Source organism: Meriones unguiculatus, chromosome 18 (assembly GCF_030254825.1).
Source record: "Meriones unguiculatus strain TT.TT164.6M chromosome 18, Bangor_MerUng_6.1, whole genome shotgun sequence".
Lineage (NCBI taxonomy): Eukaryota > Metazoa > Chordata > Mammalia > Rodentia > Muridae > Meriones > Meriones unguiculatus.
Window position 1 is genome coordinate 21,999,183 of NC_083365.1, and position 24,923 is coordinate 22,024,105.

The 24,923-nt window shown below is 50.7% G+C and overlaps 1 protein-coding gene across 3 annotated transcripts; it reads left to right on the forward strand.

Moving 5' to 3' along the window:
* The first annotated feature begins 1,560 nt into the window (after positions 1 to 1,560).
* Rpap1 (RNA polymerase II associated protein 1) lies at positions 1,561 to 23,594 on the forward strand. Of its 3 annotated transcripts, none has more exons than XM_021640581.2 (25): positions 1,561 to 1,958; positions 4,414 to 4,661; positions 5,120 to 5,268; positions 5,491 to 5,580; positions 7,976 to 8,096; positions 9,415 to 9,636; positions 11,183 to 11,362; positions 12,753 to 12,868; positions 13,108 to 13,206; positions 13,939 to 14,040; positions 14,218 to 14,385; positions 14,617 to 14,799; positions 14,933 to 15,067; positions 15,334 to 15,504; positions 16,119 to 16,276; positions 16,664 to 16,822; positions 16,967 to 17,168; positions 17,652 to 17,761; positions 17,996 to 18,191; positions 18,373 to 18,525; positions 18,745 to 18,887; positions 19,579 to 20,335; positions 22,619 to 22,795; positions 22,925 to 22,984; positions 23,086 to 23,594. In XM_021640581.2, the coding sequence occupies exons 2-25, from the start codon at positions 4,484 to 4,486 to the stop codon at positions 23,233 to 23,235; spliced, it is 4,179 nt and encodes a 1,392-aa protein (XP_021496256.1). In that variant the 5' UTR covers positions 1,561 to 1,958; positions 4,414 to 4,483; the 3' UTR covers positions 23,236 to 23,594. The 3 variants fall into 3 exon arrangements, with proteins under 3 accessions (XP_021496256.1, XP_060228124.1, XP_060228125.1); XM_060372141.1 differs by having other exon boundaries at positions 1,561 to 1,881; XM_060372142.1 differs by lacking the exons at positions 1,561 to 1,958; positions 4,414 to 4,661; positions 5,120 to 5,268; positions 5,491 to 5,580; positions 7,976 to 8,096 and adding an exon at positions 9,089 to 9,198.
* The last annotated feature ends 1,329 nt before the right edge of the window (positions 23,595 to 24,923 follow it).

Consider the following 24,923-nt stretch of genomic DNA (forward strand, 5'->3'; position numbering starts at 1 on the left):
CATCCTCTTTTTAATTCCTTGGGCTCCAGGCAGGAATGTGGTAAATATACACTTACATACAAACAAAAACACTTATACAATAAAATAGACACATATAAAATATTTTCTTGGGTATTTTTAAAAACCTAATTTTAACTTTTTAAAAAAAGATTTATTATATATACAGTGTTCTGCCTACATGCCAGAAGGCGGCACCAGATCTCATTATAGATGGTTATGAGCCACCATGTGGTTGCTGGAAATTGAACTCAAGGACAGGCAGTGCTCTTACCTTCTGAGCCATATCTCCAGCCCCTCCCCCCTTTTTTGTTTTTTGTTTTGTTTTGTTTTTTTGAGACAGGCTTTCTCTGTGTAGCCTTGAGTGTCCTGGACTTGCTTTGTAGACCAGGCTGGCCTCGAACTCACAGCAATCCACCTGCCTCTGTCTCCCTGAGCGCTGGGATTATAGGCATGAACCGCTATGCCTGGTTTATCATCATCATCATCATCATCATCATCATTTTTGAGAAAGGGTTTCTCTGTGTAGCCTTGGCTATCCTGGACTTGCTTTGTAGGCCAGGCTAGCCATGAATTCACAGAGATCTGCCTGCCTCTGCTTCCCTGAGTGCTGGGATTACAGGTATGCACCTGTAAAAAAAACATTTTTTTTTTCAAAGAGCACCTACTTGTTGTTCTTGCAGAGGACCTGGGTTCGATTCCCAGCACCCACATGGCAGCTCACAACTGTCTGTAACTCCAGTTCCAGGGAGGTCTAACTTCCTCTTCTGGCTTCCCAGGGAACCAGGCATGCACATGGTACACAAATACACATCCAAGCAAAACATTTGTATATTGAAAAGGAAATAAATACATCTAAAAATATAAAAGCATGGTCTCACCTGTCAGTGGTGGTGCATGCCTTTAATCCCAGCACTTGGAAGTCTAAGTCTGAGGCCAGGCTGGTCTACAGAGTGAGTTCCTGGACAGCCAGGACCACACAGAGAAACTGTCTGGAAAAAAAAAACAAAACCAACCAAACAACAACAAAAACAGGGGTCTTATGGTGTAGTTCATTGGCCCTTGAATTTGTCATCCTCCGATATCAAGCTTCCAAGTACTGGGATTACAAAAAATATATAAGCCTTCTGCATCACAAGGCTGAAAGAACTTTTGTGAAAAGGTAACTAGTAATTGTTGCAGCTGGCTACCTAAGTAATCAGCACAGGCCACTTAGATTTCCAAGTTCAGAAGTTCAGACCTGATTGGTACACCAAAGGTTCTGCTGTTGGCCCTGGCTAGACCTTAAAGGGGAAAGACTCTGTGGGAGAAGGCAGTAGAGGAAGCTGTTGAATTTCCTGGAAGGGAGAGTGGCAAGAACAAAGGCAAGATGCTCAGGAAGCCCGGAAGCGGGTAACCTTGATGACAACCGGGCCCTTTTCTTTCCAGTCTTTCCAGGAACACAGAGTGCTTACAGTGCTCTCTGGGAGTGTTGCTTCCTTTGGGTCACTCTCACAGTTACCTTCCCGCTCGTCCGTAATCACCCTGGGGAGGTTAGGTTGGTGTTTGGGCAGACTCTTCTCTGCTGACTGCGGGGACTGAAATGTGGGATGCGGTTGAGCACGGCGGTGAGCGGAGAAGGACGGGCTAGTTTGTGCCTCTGCCAGTGATGCTGTGTGTGGGAAGGCCTGAGTCTGCAGTACACCAAACCCCAGTGTCCCGAGGGTCTGTGCAGGGATGAGACGCCTGGGGCTCAGAAGGACGACGCAGGGCAGGGAGCCTTAGAGTGACCGCGTCCGAGCCAGAGCGGCAGGCGGGGCTGCTCTGCGGAAGCTGGACGCCAGTGGCGGCGGAAGTGCCGCTCCGCGCGGGCAAGATGGCGGCGCCCAGGGGGTCCTCGTTGGAGTAGGTGGCTGGTTGCAGGGACCTGCTTGTCCTCAGGCTCACCCGCGGGCGGCTCGGGCGGAGGACCCAGGAGCAAGGTGTCGGATTGCTTTGTCATAACTTGCTTAGGAATCTCTGCAGAGAAGTGGCCGAGGCCCCTGTGCTGCACAGACCTCCGGCTACACACCCCTTCATTTAGAGCCGCCCGAGCAGGCGCTCGGTGGCCGACGTGGGTGGCCCGGGAGGCTTTAACTGAAACCTTAGGCGCAGGCTCGGGACGAGTTGTGTCGCCGAGGTATACGCTGCAGTGTAAGGGGCAATTCGAAAACCCAGTAGATCCATTGTTAGTTTTCCTTCGCCTCAGAGATGATCTGTAGGAATCATCCTTATTTTAATTTGGGGTGTAACTTGTAGGACAAATTGATTTTAGACAACCCCCCCCTCCTGGGGTTTGTAGGAGAGTTTGCTTCTTTACCTAGCACGGGACTAGCTGTTTTCATTCACTGAGGTTTATTTATATAACAGGTACTGTGGTAGGCTCGTTGCGTGAGATAATCTTTCGCTGTTGTTGTTTTGAAAGGTTTCATGTATCCCAGAGTGACTCGAAACTCCTTATCCTCCTTCCACTTCCCAAGTGCTAGGATTATGGGTGGCCCAGGCCTCTGCACTTTACAGTCTTGAAACTGCTTTCGGGATAGCTTAAATAATTTGCTTTACACTAGCAAGTAGTGGAGCTGATACTTGATTTCTGACTTACTGATTTTTTTTTTTCTATTATAGTCTTTTTGTACACTCCTCTGCCCAAAGTAAACTCCCGAAAGCGTTTTTAGTGGTAACATTGTTTTTTTATCTTGCTATATTATAGCACAAGCTGTCTTGGGACTCTCAATCCTTCTTTAACAAACTCCTGAGTGCTAGGGTTCCAGGCATCGCCAGTCACAGCTCACTTTCGGTACTATTCCTTAAGTTACACATTTGTGATTATTTTGACGTTTCTGCCCCCTTTAGCTCTTGTGTTAGGGATATTTTCTCTACTGGTGTAGTAATTCTAGTTATTACATCTGCTCCTGCATAGGGTTGGAGAGTGAGGAAGTATATTGTCTCTGTTGCTATTCAGACCTCTCTGTCTTGTCTCTTCCTGCTTCTTACTGGTCTCAGCCTTTGGAAGATGTTGCCTCACTGGGCTCTCCTGTGGGCCAGATTTTTACATTTAACTTTTATTACATTTATTTATGTATTTTGTGGAGGGGCGGCACACATGCCACACTGCTTGTGGGGGTCAGACGGCAGTTTGCAGGGACTGGTTCTCTCTCCTCACCCTGTGGGTTGGGAATTAGATTCAGGTTGCCAGTCTCGGCAGCAAGTGGTTGAGCCTTTGAGCTCCTGTTGATTTGTTTGTTTATTGTTTTTGACAGTATCTGTGGAGACCAAGGTAGCCTCAGATTCACAGAGATCCACTAGCTTTTGCCACCCTAAAGACATGTGCCACCCTGCCTGGTGAATGTATCTGTTTAAAGTGTACAGTTCAGTGGCTTTTTAGTACATATAAAAGGTCGCTACCAACATCATGTAATCTGAGAGATTTTTGAGAGCTTTGTCACCCATAGATTGTAAACAACCTAATTTGGCTATACTTTTTGGTGGTTGTTTTGTTTTTTCAGACATGGTCTCACTGTGTAACCCTGGCTGTCCTGGAACTCACTAGGTAGACCAGGTTGGCTTCAGACTCACAGAGATCCACCTGCCTCTGCCTCCCAAGTACTGGAATTAAAGTTGTGCACCATTGTGCATGGCTCTTGTTTGTTTTTTTGGCACAGAGTTTTATGGATCTCAGACTGGCTTTTGAACTTACAGTACAGCCAAGGATAACCCGGAACTCTTTACCCTCTTGCCTTCACTCCCAAGCGCTGGGGTTCCAGGCTTGTGCTGACACCCTTGTGTTGGCGTAATTTTTAAAAACTCTTTTATTTACATTTCTTACATCTTTCTCCCTACTGCACCCCAATCCCTTCCAACACCAGACAGGAGAGAGAAGGGGTTAGTGGGAAAGGGGCACAGTTCTCTTAGCTGCTTCCTGCTGGCTAGGGTCGTCAGGTTCCTCAGAGCCAGTGCAGTCCTCATCTTAGGAGATCTCCAGCTTCCTGTCTCACTGCAGCAACAGCAACCAGGAGCTGCAAGGGGGAAGCAGTAGCAGCCTTGCTCTTCCTCGGAGTCACTCCACACTCTCTAGGTTCTGGCATTTATTCTCTCTCCAGAGTCCTCAGATTTAAACTATCTGCAGCTGGCAAAGAGCTCCTCTCAGAGCCCGCAGGAGGCAAATAGTCTGCTGCTGTGGACCATCTGAGTCAGGCCCACATCCCACACCTGGGATTAAAACAGAAACCTTTTTAGATCCACAACACCCTTACCTTGGCTATAACTAATTTTACTAGATTGTCCGCCAAGGAGGACCGAAAGAGAAGGAAGTGGCAATGAGGATGAGGTCACACTAACCCATGAGAAAGATCGATACTTAGTGTTCAGTTAGAAAGGCCGTTGTTTCTTTGCTTTCAGGGGTGACTGAGAGGGATTCTCCCAGCAGTGCTGGAAGGAGTCATACAAAGGTTACCACTCCAGTGTCATCATGCTGTCCAGACCAAAGCCTGGGGAGTCTGAGGTGGACCTACTGCGCTTCCAGACCCAGTTCCTCCAGGCTGGTGCAGCGCCAGCGGTGCAGCTGGTGAAAGGAAGTAGAAGGCGAGGCGATACCCATCCAGACCAGCTTGCACGGCAGGGCCATCGGGATGTGGTGCAACTAGACAGTGAGTTCCTGTGGGCGTGGTCTCGAGGAGAGGGGGGTCGGCCTGAGGGACCCCACTTTTATTCTGAGCTGGCCGAATTCTGCTCCAGCCATAACCTCTGTTGCTGAAAAAAACAGCAGAGGTTTTGTTTTGTTTTTGTTTTTAAGTATTCTATTTTGTTTGTGAGAAAGGCTCTTGCTCTGTGACACTAGCTTGCTTGAAACTCACTATTAAGCACAAACTGACTTTGAACTTGTGACCACCTTCTACCTAAGCTCTGCAAATATTGGGATACCAGGTGTGCACGGCCACACCCAGCCCCGCAGCTCCATTATGTAGATAAAGAAGCTGAGGTTCAGAGAAGTTAAATGTCAGACCCAAGATAACACAGCTTGAGCCGGGGCCCAGAGCAGCTGTCTTCTGTTCTTTTCCTTAGGAAAGTGTGACTATCCTCAACATCTGGATTCTTTTGCTTTCAGATCTCCCGGATTTGCCCCCAGCCCTGGTTCCAGCCCCTGCAAAGAGAGCTAAACCCAACCCTGGCCACCCCCCGCCTCCTGATGAAGACCCTGAAGAGAGTCTGAATAGACATGATCAGCACATCACTGCTGTCTTGTCTAAGATTATTGTACGTGTCAGCCCAGCTGGTGGGGGAGGGCCGCCCACCTGGGGGGGGGTTGGTGGAGGGTGCTGCAGAAAGGCAGAGTTGGACACTCCACAGTCAGGTTGGGGCTAGGTAAGCAGCGCCCAGACTGGATCCAACATGGGTTCATGAGCCCCTGGAATGAGGGAGAGGGTTCAGCCTGGAGAAGCCTGTGCATCTTCATTACTTCGTGTTCTGTTGTCACAGGAACGAGATACAAGTTCAGTCACCATGACTCTCCCCGTGCCCAGTGGTGTTGCCTTCCCTCCCGTGTTCCATCGCTCACAGGACAGACAGGTAAGCAGAAGTCACCTGAGGTCAAGCCTTAGTCAGGTTTCTGTTGCTTTGAAACACAATGACCAAAAGCAATTTGGAGATGAAAGGGTTTATTTCAGTATCACTTTCATCGGGACACGAACTCAAGCAGGGCGGAAACCTGTAGGCAGACGCTGGTGCAGGGGCCCTGAAGGGGTACTGCTCACCGGCTTACTCCTCACGGTTTACTCAGCCTGCTTTCTTATAGAACCCAGGACCACCAGGCCAGGGATGTCACTACCCACAGCAGGCCCGACCCTCCTTAAAGCCAGGCAGTGGTTGGGCACGCCTTTAATCCCAGCACTCAGGAGGCAGAGGCAGGTGGATCACTGAGTCTGAGGCCAGCCTGGGCTGCAGCGTGAATTCCAGGACACCCAGAGCTGCACAGAGAAACCCTGTCTGGCGAAACAACGAGGACAGAGAGCTGACTCTGCCTGAGAGCTGACTCTCCTTTCAGATGGCTCTAGCTTGTGTCCAGCCGACAGGAAGCCGTCCAGCACAGGCAGCGCTTAGGTTTCGAGAGGCTCGCAGAGTGCGCCTTCCCTAGGAAGCGACTTTGGGTAGTGACGACAAAACCTTTTATGTTTTCTAAAGATTTAAAAACCACGTCTATGTATCTGTGTGTGGGTAGGTACATGTGAGTGCTGGTGCCTGCAGCAGCCAGAAAGGAGTTCCCTCGGAGCTGGAGTTACAGGTGCCTGTGAGCTCTCTGATGATGGTGCTGCGGGCTGAATTTAGGTCCTCTGGAAGAATAGGCATCAAGTGGCCTTAGCTGCTGCGCCATCTCGCTAGCCTTGTTTAATATTTTGTTTTTATTTGGATGAGTGTCTCGCCTGCATGATGTATGCATGTGCGCCACGTTGCACGCCTGGTGCCCATGGAGATCAGAAGAGGGTCTCTGATCCCCTGGAATGGCAGTTAATCAGTGTCCGTGAGGCACTTTGTGGGGGCTAGTACTTGAACTCAAGTTTTCTACAAGAAAAGCAAGTGCTCCTAACCACTGAGCCATCTGTCCAGCCCCTCCCCACTCCACCACCCCACCCCCCTTTTTTTTTGAGACTGGGTAGGAGGCTGCCTTAGACTCACAAAAATGTCTTTGCCTCATCCTTCCCAAGTCTTGGAATTGCTTTTTTTGTTGTTGGGTTGTTTTTTTTTTAAACATTTATTTATTATTTATACAGTGTATAGTATTCTGCCTGCATGTGTCCCTATAAACCAGAAAGAGGGCACCAGATTACAGTAGAGATGGTTGTGAGACACCATGTGGTTGCTGGGAATTGAACTCGGGACCTTTGGAAGAACAGCAAGTGCTCTTAACCTCTGAGCCATCTATCTGACCCTGTTGTTGGTTTTTGTTTCGTTTTGTTTTGTTTGCAGTGCTGGGAGTTGAATCCAGTGCTTCCCCATGGTGGGCAGGAGATGCACCCTGATCTCTTCCCACAGTTGAAGTCCTACCTTCTCCCTCCTTTTGGTGTGTGTCTGTATATGTGTGTATGATGTGTGGGCACAAGTTTGTATGTGTGAGTTTTAGAGGGCAGAAGATCACCTCAGGTGTCATTTCCTGCCTTCTACCTTCTTTAAAATAGTACCTCTTTGTTGTTCACCGCTTTGTATGTCAGATTAGATGGCCTATGGTTTTTGTTTTGTTTTTTGAGATGTCTCTCTATGTAGCCTTAGAAAGTCACTCTAAAGACCAGACTGGCCTCAGATTCACAGAGATCCTCCTGCCTCTACCTCTGGAGTGCTGGGATTGAGGGCGTGCACCACCACCCTTAGCCATAGATGGATGGCCTTTGAATTTCCAGGGATTCTTTTTTCTGTCTCCCGTCTTGCTTTAAAAAGTTTGGGATTACAGATACATGCTAATTGTACCCAGTCTTACACGTGTTATAGGGATTCAAGCGCAATTCCTCATGCTTACAGAGCATGTACTTTTATATATGTGTGTGTGTTTGCTTGTGCGTGTGCATGCATGAGTATGTTCAGACCTGAGCATGGAATCAGAAGAAAACCTGTAAGAGTCAGTGCTCTCCTTCCAACATGTGGGTCCCATGGGACAAGCCCATGTTGTCAGGCTTCAAGTACCCTTACTAAGCCATATTGCTAGCCCTCTCTTTTTCTTCCTCTTCCTCCCTCCCTTTTACACTAGGTCTCACTTCTCGTGTGCAGGCTTCAAACCTCCTGAATAGCAGAGAGCGTCTTGAACTCCTTTCTGCCTGTACCTCCAGAGTGCTCGGGTTTCGATGTTTACCATCACATCCCAGAAGTTCTGCTTTCTCTGGGAAAGTTTCTTTTCTTTTGTCGTTCCAGAGCTAAGGAAGAGCAGGTAATTAACATCAACAATTTGGGGTTTTCTTATTTTCCCTTCGCCCTCTAGGCGAAACTTGCACCGTCTGGGAAGAGGAGCATCTTTGCCCAAGAGATCGCAGCAAGGAGAGTCGCAGAAAACAGGGTCTCATCAGCTGGGCATGTTGTCCCCAACCTAGATCCACCGGAGGGTGAGTGCTGCTGGGCTGGAACTGCTTAAGCTTGGGCTCCTCTGTCTCTTACAAACATTTCTTTTTTGGTGGTGGTGGAGCGAGCTGAAACAAGCTCTAGTGTATTGCCAGTCTGGCCTCGAACTCAGAGCTCAATGGAGAATGACTTAAAAATTGCCTATGCATTGCTGGCAATGCAGACTTGTGCCATCGTGCCCTGTGTATGTGGTTATAGGGAGCAAACTCAGGGCTTCATGTATCCTAGCAAGGATCTGCAGCTGCATTCTGTCCCCGGCCTCTCAAAGGTACACTCATTTATTTATTTATTCTTTCTTTAAATTTTTTTGCTGGGGCTGGAGTGATGGCTCAGGTGAAGAGCACTGGCTGTTTTACCAAAGGTCCTGAGTTCAATTCCCAGCAACCACATGGTGGCTCACACTCACCTATGGTGAGATCTGATGCCCTCTACTGGTGAGCAAGAGTACATATAAGCAAAACACTATACATAATAAATAAATAAATAAACAAACTTGAATTTGTATCACTATACCAAAATTAATTTTTTTTTTCTGGGTTTCGTGGCACACACCTGTAATCCCAGCACTCAGGAGGCAGAGGCAGGTGGATCTCTGTGAATCTGAGGCCAGCCTGGTCTACAAAGTGAGTCCAGATAGCTAGGGCTACACAAAGAAACCCTGTCTCGGGCAAAACAAAACAAAAACAAACTGAAAAAAAAAAAAAAAAACCTAATACAAATAAAAATTGTTTAGATTTCTTTAGTTTTATTTTATGTGTGCTGTGTTCTGCTTACACATGTAGGTGTATCGTGTGCATGCGTGGTGCTCTCTGAGGTCAGAAAGGGGCATGGGATCCCCTGGAACTGGAGTTTTGGATGGTTGTGAGTCACCATGTCGGTGATCAGAACTAAGCCTGGGACCTCTGCAAGAAGAGCAAGTGCTCTTAGCCCCTGAGCCGTCTCTCCAGCTCCCCCCAGCATGCTTTTAATTGATTTCAGATACAAACTACTAAGGGAGGGTGAGTCATTAATGCTGCCACTCATCCTTGGAAACTACCTCATCGACAGCATTGAAAGCCAAGACCCTGGGCTGGAGAGAGGGCTCAGGTGAAGACTCCCGCAGAGGGTCCTAATTTGATTGCTAGCTCCTATGTCGGGCGGCTTAACAACTACGTGTGATCCCAGCTCGAGGGAGCTGCCTCAGGTTGATCGCCCCCTAGGTTGATCGCTGGTCTCTGGGCTAGCCGCCTTACTGAAGAGGCCAGAGGGTCTAGGTAGAGCCGAGAGGGCAGAGCAATAAAAGTGATTGTGCCCTTCTTTCAGGTGCTGTGCCCTGTGAGACACCCTCCTCCAGGGACAAGGACAGCCAGCTTCCAGGGAGTAGCCATGGCTTCCGTAGACCAAATCTGATCACAGGGAAGGGGCTCAGGAGCCAGGCGGCTGAGCAGGAAGCCCAGACCATCCATGAAGAGAACGTAGCAAGACTGCAAGCCATGCATCCTGAGGAAATCCTGAAGGAGCAGCAGCAGTTACTGGCTCAGCTTGGTATGGATGCTAGGCCTTCTTGCTAGGGGCAAGCTAAGCAGGAGCTGCCACTTGCAGGGAAGACTTACTGTGAGTGCCGGGCTGTGCCGTGTGTGTGCGTGTGTGTGTGTGTGTGTGTGTGTGTGTGTGTGTGTGTGTGTGTGTGTAGCTAGGATTGAACTCTAGTCCTCACATATTCTAGGCAAGTGCCCTACCACGGAACCATACCCCCAGCCCCTAAAGGAGTTGAGGAAAGCAGTGAGCCACTAAGGTATACAAGTACAGGGCAGACATGTCTGGACTATTTACTTATTTAGTGGCATTGGAGATTGATGAGCTATATGCTGAATACTTTCATGCATGTTTTGTCCTAAAATTGTTCCTCTACTCCTGGGAGAGACATGGTATTAACTTAGTTAGTAATTATGGTATTTACTAATGAAAAAACAAAACAGGCTCTGCTGCTCAGGGTGGTCCATGGCCTTTAACCCCAGCACTTAGGAAGTAGAGGAGGAAAGACCAACGTCCCTGCTTAGCTTCATGGCTAGTTTTAGGCCACCCTGGCTCTGGGAGACCCTTCCTTAAGAACATAAAACCTGACGCTCATGAGATGGCTCAGTGGGGAACTGTTTGTGAGCAGGCTCATGGCCAGAGTGGGATTCCTAGAGCCCACGTAAAGTGGAAGAGCACTGGTTCCGCTGAGCTGTTCTCTGTCCTCCATGTACACCACGGCGCATAGTGCCTCTCCATGCCCCAGTAACAGCTTAGACCAAGAGATCCTCCAAGGAAAACCTGTGAGGCTCAGAAATGTAAGAACTTCTCCACAAGTCCCATAGCTGCCGAGGACGGTAGAATGGATTAATGGGGTGGGGGTCCCAGTGCTACCGCTGGAACCCAGAGCCTTGGACATGCCAGAAAGGACTATGCATCTAGTCCTACAGATTGGATTGAGACACCTAGAGGGTTAAATCCAAGATTCAGTGCTTCTGACGGGTCTAGCCACGCCGGCCCCGTTTGGTGTTGCTGTGCTAGCTGGTGCAGCTCATGCCGCGCTTTATTAAGCCACACCGTGCCCTCTAGTGAAACCACGTACGCTCTGTGGTCCATACGGCAGTGTGCTCTGCCACCCCTTGCTTCTGCTCAGTCTTGTTCCCACTCTGTATGGAGTGCTTGTGTGATACATACTCAGTTTTTAGTCAGTGTGTGTACAACCTGAGAGAAAATGAAAGAAACTGTTTGGCTAAGCGCTTTCCTTTTGGCTCCAGTCACTTGTTTTCTCCCACAGCCACTTCAGACTTCTGACCTGTTGGCAGAGGTTCAGGCATAGGAGCGAGAGCCAGAGGACTCTGGAGGCAGGGGCATGGGGGATAGTCAGGCCCAGGGGCAGGTTGGGCTGCCAGGGTCATTAAAGAGCCATAGAAGAACACAGGGGGCCTGGGCCAAGATGGGGAAGCAATTTGTCTTGACCTTGGCACTCAGAGATGGGGAGCTTCATCAGGCGTCAGGTGTGTAGGAGGCTGGGGAGTGCCCACCCTGCTTCTTCTTCTCTCTCCACCTCTACCCCTAGACCCCAGCTTGGTGGCCTTCTTGAGATCTCATAGCCATGCCTGGGAGCAAACAGGAACAGAGGCCTCTAAGGAGCAGAGCCCGGAAAGACCCTCAGTTCCTATCACTAAGGAAGAGCCCATCACGTCAACTTCTACCGGCGAGCCAAGCAAGGAGGACGAGCTGGAGCCCGGAGCCCCAGGTTTGGAGGAGAGATGCATCTTTTGGTGGGTAAGAGTAGAGAAGAAAGAAAGAGCCAGCAGTGGTGCCGTAGCCCTTTAATTCCAGCACCCTTGAGAGGTAGAGTTAGGCAATGTCTGTCAGTTTGAGGCCAGCCTGGCGTCTACATGTCGGGTTCTAAGACAGCCGCAGCTACGAAAGAGGGGAGTGGGCTAATGAGATGACTCAAGAGAATCCAGGTGCATGCTCCAAGCCTGACCGCCTGACTTAGGCCCCTGAGGCCTGCGTGGTAGAAGACAAAGCAGCTCCCACCTATTGTTTTCTGACTTCCACACCCATAGCACACACGCACACTCCTGCACTTGCACACACACACACACACCACACACACACACCACACACACACACACACACACACACACACACACCCCTCTCCTCATACACAAAATAAATAACTGAAAAAAGAAAAAGGTAGAAAAAAATGTCCTTTGTCCTTGGCCTGGCTGATGGAGAAGAGACACGCTGGACTGCCCTTGGACATGGAATGTTAATCTTGGTTAGTCCTTTAAATTGGCCCGGATTGTCCTCACTTGCTGGAGCACAGCTTCCTGCACACACTTCTGGTTTCTTGTCCTCTTGCTACTGCTTCTCCCCCCCACCCAAAGACGCAGCAAGGTGTGACTGAGGCTCCTTCCCCAGGCAGACCATCTCCTGCTGCAGCTGCCCAGCTCCCCCTTCGCTTACAGTGTTCTGTTGGGGTGGGTGGTGGCAGGACCAGGGTAGGGGGAGAAGAGTCTGGTGCAGGACTACGGACAGGCCTGACCAGAAGCAGAGGCCAGTGGAAGCACTCATTTCCCAGAAACAAGATTATTCCATTAGGGATTAACAAAAGGGGAAATTGAATTATGACAGCCGGAGCTTCCTGCTCCTGGAGGACGGCTGGGCCAGCCAGACAGGTTGAGTGGGGGGCGGGGTGGGGTGAGGAACAGGAGGCCATGTTAGAGGTGTTTCCATATTCTGCCCCCTGGAGCAGCATAGCTGTCTGCTCTTTGTCCCTGTCCCCTTGCTCCTTCAGAGGGCTGGTACCAAAGAGTGGACTTCTGGACTTTCCTTGACGTATGGTGCCTGTCTTCCTTTTCTGTCCTTCCTCTGCTTCCTTTTCTTCTCCTCCTCCAAGCAAATCTTTGGAGTCAGCAGGGGGCTGGAGCCAGGGCCAGCTGTGTCTGCTGTAGTTGAAACATCCATCCAGTTGCCAGGGGTTCCAGCCCCGAAGCCATACCAGTTAGCCACAGCTCAGGGCGGGAGCTGCTAGGTTCAGTGCAGGGGGCCTGAGGCAGCTGCTTTCTGCCAGTAGGGATCTTACAGACCCGGGAGCTGAGCCCTGGAGGAATACTGTGCTTCTCCCTCCCTAGCGCCGAAGCTGCCTGTGACCCCCCACAAAGAGTGGTTGCATATGGACACTGTTGAGCTGGAAAAGCTCCACTGGACCCAGGACCTGCCCCCACTCCGGCAGCAGCAGACCAAGGAGGTGAGGGAAACAGGTGGGATGGGGCTGCTGCTGCTCTTCTGCCCCAGAACCGGGGCCTGAGAAACAGCTCTTCTTAGCATTCAGCTTCTCTTCCATCATGCTGCCTGGTCCTAAGGCCACACAAGCCTTATTTCCAATCAGGTAGAGCCCAGACCTAATCCTAAAAGGCCTGAGATTGAAGGTGATTGAGTTTGGAGAAGCCCCTGCTGTACCCAGCCCAGTCTTTTTCTTTCTCTTAGAGGATGCAGGCCCGATTCAGCCTTCAGGGAGAGCTCCTGGCACCGGATGTGGATCTGCCCACCCATCTGGGCCTGCATCACCATGGAGAAGAGGCGGAAGTAAGGCATGGGACAAGGAAAAATGGGCATCTCTTGGAAGTGTTTAACACTATGCAGTAAAAAGAGCCCTGGTCAGCTGCCTTGTCCTCCAGTGTGTCCTGTTCCAGCTCATGGTCTTGCTGTCACTCAATTTCTCAGAGTGAAAATGCTGTTCTTTCTACTGTGTTCTGGAACTCGACAGCCAGGCCTTGCGTGTTTTCCCTCAGGCCATTCCCTCCTCCCTCATGGGCCGCCATCCTGATTTCTTCTGGCCTAACTCAAGCTATCCCTTATTTTGGAAACTTTCCCAGCTCACCTTTGCTCACACAATAATGTTCTAGTTCCTCATGTTGGCAGGACAGTCCATAGACCCTCAAGCTTTGCCTCCTTTGCTCCTGTGTACTACTCTGCTGATGCCGCCACATGGTACCCGTGTTTTCACAGCCTAACATAGCTCACTCCAAAGAATGTCTGTACCCTAGTCCATGCTGGCCGCTGAGGCCATACCCAAGCACTGAGACCAGGTTCCTCTTCCACACCTGGCCTCTGACTGGAAATTAAACATGAGCCACTCTATCCCTGTTTGCTTTATGCCACCTTTGCTGTGTCGTGTCCTGTATCATCTCTCAGCTTGAGGCTGCAGGGAGAGCAGGTTATCACTTGTTTATCTTACCTTTTTCTTGACGCCTTCTTGGGTATTTAGGGCAACTGCCCTGGGTCTTGATTGCTTCTGACTTTCTGTCCCTGCATCAGAGAGCAGGGTACTCTCTACAGGAGCTGTTCCACCTGACCCGCAGCCAGGTGTCCCAGCAGAGAGCGCTTGCATTGCACGTGTTGTCCCAGATCATCGGCAGGGTGAGTGTACTGCTAGTCTGGTCCTCCTAGCCCTGCCCCACCCCTCACCCCCCAATCTTAGACTTTTCCCTTTTACTGTGGGTCTGACTAGGAATGAGGTAAATGCAGGCTCATGGGTCAGCAAAGGTTCTATACAACTTCTGCTTCTTCAACAAAGTTTATTCCTCCTGTCCCAAGGCCCAGGCTGGTGAGTTTGGGGACCGCCTGGTGGGCAGTATCTTGCGCCTCCTCTTGGATGCCGGTTTCCTCTTCCTGCTGCGCTTCTCTCTGGATGACAGGGTGGACGGTGTCATCGCGGCAGCTGTCCGGGCTCTCCGTACTCTGCTCGTAGCTCCTGGAGATGAGGTATGGTGGGGACAGGAATGGGTTCTGAGGTGGCAGGGCTCTGCTCCTCATTCTGGGTGTGCCCTTTGCCCAGGCTTTGCAGGCAGAATGGAGAATAGGGGGCCAGGTGTCAGCCACTTCTAAAGGCCACAGCCCAGGAGCCTTGCCTCCCTGCTGTTTGTGTGTGTCCTTTATTCCAGAACCATTTTTGCCTTTCTGTCTCTTCCCACCTCTGTTCCCGTGCTCTGGCAGGAGCTCCTTGACAGCACCTTCTCTTGGTATCATGGAGCTTCGGTGTTCCCTCTGATGCCCAGCCAGGAGGACAAAGAGGATGAAGGTGAGGATGAAGAACCCGCAACAGAAAAGGCAAAGAAGAAGACACCTGAGGAAGGAAACCGCCCTCCACCTGACCTGGCCAGACATGATGTCATCAAGGTAGAGGGCAATCTTTTTTCCTACCCTTGACCTAGAGGGCAGGTCAAGGTCAGGAGACCTTTGTTGGGCAGGAGAGGTCACCAAGACCTGGGTGTCCCCCTTATGTGGCAATGGATTTCTTTCTGAGTCCTAGGGGCTCCTGGCTACCAACCTGCTGCCTCGCCTTCGCTATGTGCTGGAGGTGACCTGCCCCGGACCCTCTGTGGTCCTTGATATCCTAGCTGTGCTTATCCGCTTGGCCCGGCATTCCCTGGAGTCAGCCACAAGGGTAAGAAGGAAGGGAGGGCAATGAATGGACAAACCTTTTTCTTGTTTTATGTTTTGCTTTTCTCTTTTCTTTTTGTTGTGCTGTTGTTTTGAGATAGGGTCTTATTATAGCTCAGGCTGGCCTAGAGCTCACTGTATAGCTTAGGCTGGCCTGAAACTTGTGGAAATCCTTCCTCAGCTTCCTGAGTACTGAGATTATAGGCATAATAAGCCTGTGGTCTGTGCTCAGACGGTGGACCTCATCTTGCTCGTCTCTGTCTCCCACAGGTTCTGGAGTGTCCTCGGCTAATAGAGACCGTAGTTCAAGAGTTCCTGCCGACCAGTTGGGCCCCCATTGGGGTGGGGCCTACTCCCAGTCTATCCAAAGTACCTTGTGCTGCTGCCATGAAACTGCTGAGAGTCCTGGCTTCCGCCGGGAGGAATATTGCTGCCCGGCTGGTAAGCAGGACACAGAGCAAGAGATGGAGGGCATAAGACAAGGCTGGTTTGGGCTGGATGAAGCATGACCCCTGGATAGCTACCTCAATCCTCCTCCTCCTCTCTGGTCCAGTTGCTTAGAAATCCAACAGAAGCCAGCAGGCAGACACCTGGTCACCTGGGTCATGATGTAGGAAGGGCTCCCTGACCCCAGCCTGTCCAAAGTTGCTGCATACAGACAGGCACTTATCACCTATAGCCGAGTAGAAGAAGTACCTACCAGATACCATGTAAAAAGAAGGAAGGAGCACTGGCCGGTGAGGTGGCTCAGCAGGTAAAAGTGCTTGCTGCCAAGCCTGATAACCTGAGTTCAGTCTCTGGAACCCACATGGAAAAAGGAGGAAAGTGACTCAAGTTTCATCTGATTTCCGTATGCATGTTCTGACATATGAGTGCCTGTAGCCCCAAATAAATGCTAAAGTAAAAAAAAAAAGACGAAGGAGGGGGCCAAGGTTCTTTCACCCCTGCCCAGAGCCACAGGCCCTGTGGCATCACAGAGACTTAGAAGAGGAGCAGCTTGAGCCCTTTTCCAAGAGAACCGGATGACCCTGATGCCCACACCTTCTCCTCTCCAGCTGAGCAGCTTTGACATCAGGAGCCGTCTGTGCAGATTCATTGCTGAAGTTCCACAGGAACTGGCCTTGCCGCCTGAGGAGGCAGAGACGCTGAGCACCGAGGCCTTCCGTCTGTGGGCCGTGGCCGCTTCCTATGGCCAGGGTGGTGACCTTTACAGGTGAGGAGAGGCAGAGATAGCCTTCTCATACTGCCCTGCCATTCTGCGTTTACTTTTCCTCAGCTTTGTTCACAGTCCCAAGGAAGGGAGGCCAATGGTGAGGGGGTTTCTGCTGGGTGTGAGGTAGCTGGGCAAGAGAGAATAGCTGCATTCTTTGTCAGAAGCACTAGTGTCCTGGGGAAATCAGAGTCTGTTCCCCACTGGGGCCACCCTTGAAGGTTTGCAGCCTTCTCCCTTTCCAGGACCTGGCCTTGCACGAGTGTCTCTGTCCTGGGCCTTTCTCCCTCCTCCTCCCCTTTCACCAGACTGAAGCTCCTGGCAGGACTGTGCTTCGTGCCTTCACCTTGGTCTCTCTTCATACAGTGATGGGCAGTTTTTTTTTCCCAGGGAGCTGTACCCAGTGCTCATGCGGGCCTTGCAGACACTGCCTGCAGAGCTCAGCACTCGTCCCCCACAGCCCCTGTCCGTGCAGCGGATGGCCTCTCTGCTCACTCTTCTTACCCAGCTGACGCTGGCAGCTGGCAGCACACATCCCGAACCCACTAGGTAGGCCGGCTCCAAGCCTGCCAGCAGGCATGCCCAGTAGCCACCCCAGGACAGATGGGGACCCTCCTCCACTGGGAAGGTGGTTGGAGTTCAGGGGAGTCAGGCAGCCAGATCCTTACTTTCACCTCTTTGGCACTCCTGCAGTGGCTCTGCTGAGTCCTGTGTGTCGGCCATCCCTTCCTCAGTCACCTGGACACAGGTATCTGGACTTAAGCCATTGGTCGAGCCATGTCTAAAGCAGACCCTGAAGTTTCTGCCCAGACCTGATGTGTGGAATGCCCTGGGCCCAGTGCCCAGTGCTTGCCTTCTGTTCCTGGGCGCCTACTATCAGGCCTGGAGCCAGCAGGTGAGTGCAGCCTTCCTTTGTCTGAACCATGCTCACTTTGTCCTGCTCCTACTCCTTCCCCACTTCTTCTCTACTGGCACCTTTCCTCCCGCTGCCCTTTCTGTGGCTTTGGATGTAGGTGTGTGGATGTGGTATTGAGTGGAATCCAGAGCCTCACACAGGACAGTTGCTTCTCTACTGAGCCCTACCCTCACCTTTCATGTCTGTTTCTTCTACTGCTGTTTCCCATTGGAGCTTTCAAGAACCATGTTGATGGGACCAGAGACCCCAAGAGCAGTTCAGCTTTCCTCTGTGCTCCTCATGCACCCTAGATGTCGTGCACTAAAGCGAGCTCAGGGCTCTCTTTCAGAAAGGTCAGGCTGTGGAAGTGTCCAAACAGATTTTTGTTTGAGACCCTCAGCATGGTAGGACTGGTCTGGATATATAGGGCTAGGAATATGGGTGTTTTGGCCCATCAGCTCAGTGAACCTCTTGGTCCTCCAGTCAAGCCTGTGCCCAGAAGATTGGCTTCAGGACATGGAGCGCTTTGTGGATGAGTTCCTGCTGCCTCTGCTGAGACATCCTTCTCTGGGCAGTCTGTGGGATTCCTTAAGGTATGTTCTGTGTAGGCAGCTGGGGGTATGTGGGGTGGAGGTAGTTCCTCTCCTGAGAGGCTCCTGGGTCTCTGTCTCCCCAATCCATCCCAGGATGTGGCCCTTCAGGGGCCTGAAGAAACCCAGCTTCCCAGCAGGGAGCAACCCTGAACTCTGAGGAACTGGTCTACACAGCCAAGTCCCGGTTTGACTCAGCAAACCAGAATACCCTGAGCATCTGCATTCTCCCTGCAGGCACTGCTCCCCGCTCTGCAATCCGCTGTCCTGTGCTGCTGCCCCTGAAGCTCTCCCCAGCCTTGCGTCACTGGGCTGTGCAGGAGGTCGGCCCTCTCTTAGTGTGGCTGGCTCAGCCTCACCCTTCCCATTCCTCACTGCCCTCCTCTCTCTTGTCAACATTCTGGCCCGGATCCACAAGGGGCTTTGTGGGCAGGTAAGCCTAGGGTGCCTGTTTAGAGGCCAGGCTTGGGGATAAGATAGCAGAGGTAAGGGGGTGGGGTGGGTGGAAGAAGGGAGGCCTGATTTTTCTAGGTGGCTGGGAAAGGGCAGCAATCTGGGGAGCCCTAGAACACTTCAGAGTCAGTTTCTGGATCTAAACAAACGTGTTTCCTCAGCTGGCCGCTGTGCTGACTGCCCCAGGACTCCAGAACTACACCCTCCAGTGTGTGGCTCCTGCGCCTGCCCCACAGCTCACACCCTTCTCCGCCTGGGCCCTGCGCCATGAGTACCACCTGCAGTACCTGGTGCTCGCCCTGGCCCAGAAAGCGGTGGGTCCCTGTCTGCAGGCTCAGCCCCACCCTGTGGTCCCTCCTGCCCTCTGCTGCCCGTGCTCCTTCTACTCAGCCATGCAAGCTCTGTGTTAGCTCTATTCCCTGCTTTATATCTTCCGTCTTTCCATCTATTCCCTCGCTCTTTTCTGCTTCTCTGCTTTGTGCTCTCCATGCTGCCTTCTTTGCACTGCCTACCTCCCTGTCTTTCCTCCCTAGGCAACATCGCAGCCAGAGCCAGCCGCCAGTACCGCTCTCTACCATGCCATGGCTTTGGTCCTGCTGAGCCGGCTGCTGCCCGGAACTGAATACCTCGCCCAGGAGCTGCTGCTGAGCTGTGTGTTCCGGCTGGAGTTCCTGCCGTAAGTCTAGGGGGGGTCAGGCTTCAGGGGTTTGGCACTTTTGGATACTGCTAAATTCTGTTAACACAACAGCATCTGAGAGCCAGGAAACCCGGGTTTTAGTCTCTTTCTTTCACATGTTACACTTAATTTGATATTCTCTCAGTAAAATAAAGATAAGGCTACTGATCTTCATCCCATCTGAGAGTGATAAGACTTCACAGTATGACAGTGGTAAAAAAAAAAAAAAAAAAGTTACATAAGCTAGGGATGTAGTTGAACAGTAAATCTCCTGCTTGGCACATCTGGCTCTGACTTAAGGGGCACCTGGTATGGTGTTACACACCTATCATCCCAGCACTTGGGAGGTAGCTACCTGCCAAGTTCTAGGTTAGCCTGGGCTACATGAGAATGGGATTGCCTCAAAGATAAATACATAAATAAATGCGTAGGTAAGTACATAAGTAAATAAATGGGAAAGAAGGAGTTGGGTGGAACACACCTTAATCCCAGCACAGCTGGAGCGCAAGCATAGAAGCTTAAGTCAGTTTGCCCCTGTTCCATCTTCTAACTCTCTTGCAATACAGTGGAGTGAAAGGCAGTGGGGGGAGCAGAAAGGCCCACGACTGACCTTGAAACCCTCGAGAACTGGGACAGTTGTGTGGGTGCTATAGTTCCAGCCCTCAGTTTTGGCTTTTGGATCCTGTTACAGGGAAAATGCATCAGGGGGACCAGAGGCGGCTGACTTCTCCGATGGACTGTCATTAGGGAACAGTGGGGACCCTCAGTGTAGACGAGGCTCTCTCCTAGCTCAAGCTTGCCAGGATCTCCCCAGCATCCGCAGCTGCTACCTGGCCCACTGTTCCTCAGCCCGAGCCAGTCTGCTGACCTCCCAAGCCCTGTACCGTGGGGAGCTACTGCGAGTGTCAAGCCTGCTGCTGCCTGTGCCTAAGGAGCCGCTGCTGCCCACTGACTGGCCTTTCCAGCCTTTGATACAGCTCTACCACCAGGCTACAGATACTGCCTCTGGGCTGCCTGCTGCTGACACTCTGGGCATCGCCATGCGTGTCCTCCAGTGGGTGCTAGTTCTGGAGAGCTGGCGCCCTGAAGCCCTCTGGGCTGTGCCTCCGGCTGCCCGCCTGGCACGGCTCATGTGTATGTTCCTGGTGGACAGCGAGCTGTTTCGAGAGACTCCCATCCAGCATCTGGTGACGGCTCTTTTGGCAAGGCTCTGTCGGCCCCAAGTCTTGCCAAGCCTCAACCTGGACTGCCCGCTCCCCGGCCTGTCCTCTTTTCCTGACCTCTACGCCAGCTTCTTAGAGCACTTCGAGGCTGTCTCTTTTGGAGACCACTTATTTGGAGCTCTGGTCCTCCTTCCTCTGCAGCGCCGGTTCACTGTCACTTTGCGCCTTGCCCTCTTTGGGGAGCACGTGGGAGTCTTGCGTGCACTTGGCCTGCCTCTGACTCAGGTGCGTTCTCAGCCTATTTAGGCCTGCTTAGGACCCGTGAACGGGACACTAGAAGCAGTCCTGAGCAGTGTGGAGCTTTGGTGGGCCTCAGGTCCTCCTTACCTCTTTGAAGGTATCAAGATGGTAGAGATTAGAAGGGTTTTTACCATGTGTGTGCCAGAGAGTAGATATTTATATTATTATTAGTGGTAGTAGTACTTTGTTTTTGACTTTTGAGACAGGATTTCTCTGTGTAGCCCTGGCTGTCTGTCCTGGAATTCTGGAGACCAGGCTGGCCTGGACTCACAGAGATCCATCTTCTGCCCTCTGAGTGCTGGGATTACAGGCCTGTGTCACTATCACCTGGCAGTGATTCATGCTATTAACAAGGTTTGACTTCTGCTTATAAACTATAGTCAAGGTGAAAAATATGCTAAGACCAAAAAACAAAGTCATATTTCTGTGTTTTTTGTTTGTTTGTTTGTTTGTTTATGTTTTTTTTCTTTTTCTTTTTTAGGGGGGTGGTTTTGTTTTGTTGGTTTTTCGAGACAGGGTTTCTCTGTGTAGCTTTGGCTGTCTTGGAACCAACAGTAGACCAGGCTGACCTCGGGCACACAAAGATCCACCTGGCTCTGCCTCTTGTTCAAGGACAGCCATAGAGAGTTCTAGTCTGGTCTAGGCTTCAGAGCAGACACTGTCTCCACAGCAGCAGGTTCTAAGTAAGGATTGTAGCTCAGCTAACAGTGCTCGCCGATGCCGCTCCAGCTCCATATTGGATGAGACTGTCTGAAAGGAGTAAGACAGGGAAGCAGAACAGGGGATCCAGTGTCCTCCAGCTCTGCTGCCGCTTGAGCATGCACACCTGCCCACAGAGGTGCATTCACACACAGACACACCTAAAGCATAGACTGAAAAAAATTTAAAAAGGTTTATAGTTACATATAATAATGTTTTTATTTTTAAAAGTTTTAGAGCCAGGGGAGGTGTACACCTTTAATTGCAGCACGTTAGGAGGCAGAGGCAGGTGAGTGTCTGACTCTGAGGCCAGCCCAGTTTACACAGAAGTTCAGAGCCAGAGCTACATAAAGACCCTGTCTCAAGAAATAAGTTTTTGAGATAGTGTCTTCCCTTGTAACCCAGGCTGACTCAGTCTTTTGGTTCCCCTGCCTTAGCCTTCTGTATGAGTTCAGAAATGGTGGGCTTCCACTCCCAGCTCGGCCACAATCATTTTAATTTCTATTTTTTCCAGTCTCTTTTGTATGCTTGTGTATTTTTTTTTAAAGATTTATTTATTATTTATACAACATTCTGCCTGCACACCAGATCTTAGTATAGTTGGTTATGAGCCACCATGTGGTTGCTGGGAATTGAACTCAGGACCTTTGGAAGAACAAAGAGTGTTCTTAATCTCTGAGCCATCTCTCCAACCCCCGTGTGTATTTTTATAAAATTGGAATTACTGCATAATGAATTGTTTCATTTAACCTTACATCATATTTGCCGACATTACATACTCTTAAGAAGGTGACTGGAGAGTTGGCTCAGTGATTACGTACGCTTGTTACGAGGACCAGGGCTGATTCCCAGCACCCATGCAGAGGCTCGCCACCTCCTCAAGCACCAGCACCTGTGGTGCAGACGCACACGAAGGCAAAACTCGCATGTACGTTAAATAATGTATAAAAAAAATACTCTTTAAGAAATGAGCACAGGGGCTGGAGAGATGGCTCAGAGGGGAAGCGCACCAGCTACTCTTCCAAAAGTCCTTGAGTTCAATTCCCAGCATCCACATGATCTGGTGCCCTCTTCTGATGTGCAGGCGTACATGCAGGCAGAGTACTGTACACATAATAAATGAATAAATAAACAAATAAGAGATCAGTACGGGGCTGAAGAGATGGCTCAGGGGTTAAGAGCACTGGCTGCTCTTACTGAGTTCAATTCCCAGCAACCACATGGTGGTCCACAACCATCTATAATGAGATCTGGTGCCCTCTTCTGGTGTGTGGGCAGAACACTGTATACGTAATAAATCTTTAAAAGAAAAGAAAAAAAAGACACACTTTGTGTGTCAGCGCACCTGTGTGCTCTGACAATGAAACCCTGGGCTTTATGCGTCCTTGGATGCTCAGGCTCAGCAATGTTTGTTGCTGGATGCTCCAGCACCAGTCTCTGCTCTTTAGTTCACCCATGTCTTTCCAGGATCTGATCTCTGCCTGATGGTGTGGTGTCATGTGACCAGCAGTCATCCACTGCTGCACATTTCCACACTGGCCCTGAGCATATCATCTCCCTCCATCGCAGCTGCCTGTGCCTCTGGAGTGCTACACGGAGCCTGCTGAAGACAGCCTGGCTCTCCTCCAGCTCTATTTCCGGGCCCTGGTTACCGGGGCACTCCGCCCACGCTGGTGCCCCATCCTCTACGTTGTAGCTGTGGCTCACGTCAATAGTTTTATCTTCTCCCAAGACCCGAAGAGCTCGGTAAGTGACATCCCTACCTTCAAAGGGAGGTGGGGAGCTAGTGGGCCGGTTGGGGATGGGGTGAGGGTTAAGCAAGGCCGGTGGTGGGTACCAGTCCTTGCTTAGCGCCACATCCTCTTATGCTCCTAGGATGAGGTGAAGGCTGCCCGAAGGAGCATGCTGCAGAAAACGTGGCTGCTGGCTGATGAGGTAGTATTGTGGTATCAGGCAGGTGAAAGCTCCAGGGGGCTTAAGGAACCAAATCTCAACAAACTCTCACCACCCACTTTTTGGGTTTTGCCTCTCTACAGGGGCTGCGGCAGCATCTCCTCCACTATAAGCTTCCCAACGCCAGCCTCCCAGAGGGCTTTGAGCTGTATTCTCAGTTACCTCGCCTGAGGCAGCAGCATCTCCAGACATTGCCCTCAGAGGTGCTCCAGAATGGAAGAGTCAAGGCATAGCAACTTGCCAGCAGCCAGGGATGAGTGTTCTCCAGGGCTTGCAAGTGGAGGTCTGCCCATACAGGACAGCATGTCATAAGGAAGAGTGGGAGACAGAGGAGCGCACGGCTTGCCTTCCCGAGGGCACTGTTTGAGCCTTTCTTTCTTGGAACAGAAGAACTCTCATTACATCATGATGCTGGAGGGCAGGGTCTGGGGCCTAGAGAACTGCAAGGAATGGAGGGTGGGTTTGCTGTTTGTTTACCCCATGGCGGGCATGGGACAGTCCGGGTACAGCTCCCCTCACCCCTTCCAGTCTCCACCGGTGCAGCGTGCGTGACTGCTTTGCTCCAGTTGAAATAAATCCTTTTCTAGTCTAACTGATCTGGACTGATTTTTGTCATGTTCAAAGTTGGCAGCGAGGGTGGTTACCTCGAGGAGAGACAAAAACAGTCTTCATCTGGGGACAGGAGAGGTGTGCGTCCCGGGAGTGTGTGACGGTGGCAATGCTCTTGGGAGTGGGTGTGTTCCCGGAGAACTCTGTAGGCCCCTGGAAGCAAAGCCAGCCTGATGGACTGCTCTTCCTATGCCATTCTCAGTGGGCTTTTTGTTTTTATTTTTTAATGTGTGTTTATCTATGGATGTATATATGGCATGTGTACAGAGGCCAGAAGATAATGTTGGATCCCCCTGGAGCTGTAATTGTAGGTGATTCTGAGCTGCCTACTGTAGGTACTAGAAACCAAACTTGGTGCACTAACCACTGAGCCATCCTCCAGCCCCACACAGTAGACTTTCCTGAGTAGGAGCATGGCTAGCAAAGCATAAACTGTCTTACGTGATTTTTACTTTTTAAACACGTGCACACCATTGCCCTCAGCTTTTTAACTTTAAATGATGTTTTATTCAGTTTGTGTGCGTGTGTTTAAGGGGGTGAAGATCAGAGAGGCACTTAGAGAGTTTTCTTCCACCACGTGGGTCCCAGGGATCTGATTTGGGTCATCAAGTTTGGCAGCCTTGGGCCTTGCCAGGACACAGAGGAAGAGGAGACTTGATAAGCTAGGGTCAGGTGGCAGAGAACTCCCCCTCTCAGTGAACTAAGGGAAGGGGACGGGGGAGAAGATGGAGGGAGGGTGGGACTTGGAAGGAATTGAGGGAGGGGGCTACAATCGGGATATACAATGAATAATTGTAAAAAACAAAAATTTAAAGAAGTTCAGCAGCCAACACCTTTTCTCAGTGTGCCACCTCAACTGGCCCCATATTTTCTTGTATGCGGTGCCTCACGCAGCTCAGACTACGCAGCCTAGGCTGAACTCCGTCTGTAGCTTAGGAGAGCATTGAACTGATCTTCCTGCATTTAGCTCCAAAGTGCTGAGATTACAGGCATTTGTCATCACTGCTTGCTTCTTGTATTTCAAATGTTGGGGCTTTTAAAAATTATTTTATTTACGTTTGTGTTTTGCCTTCATGTGTGTATGTATGAGGGTGTCAGATCTCCTGGAACTGGAGTTACAGACAGTTGTCAACTGCCATGTGGGTGCTGGGATTTGAACCTAGGTCCTTTGGAAGAGCAGCCAGTGCTCTTCACCACTGACCCACCTCTCCAGCCCCAGTTTTTGTTGTCCTTAAGATAGATTTTGGTACTTTCTAGATTACCCTTCTCTCTGAGGGTCACTGGCTTTCTTTAACTTTTTTTTTTAATACTG

Excerpts from the sequence above, each read along its gene's own strand:
- Rpap1 (XM_021640581.2), top strand. The coding sequence starts at position 4,484 with ATGCTGTCCAGACCAAAGCCTGGGGAGTCTGAGGTGGACCTACTGCGC. Across the intron at positions 14,386-14,616 it reads TCGTAGCTCCTGGAGATGAG|GAGCTCCTTGACAGCACCTT; the intron begins GTATGGTGGGGA and ends GTGCTCTGGCAG. Across the intron at positions 17,169-17,651 it reads ATCAGGCCTGGAGCCAGCAG|TCAAGCCTGTGCCCAGAAGA; the intron begins GTGAGTGCAGCC and ends TTGGTCCTCCAG.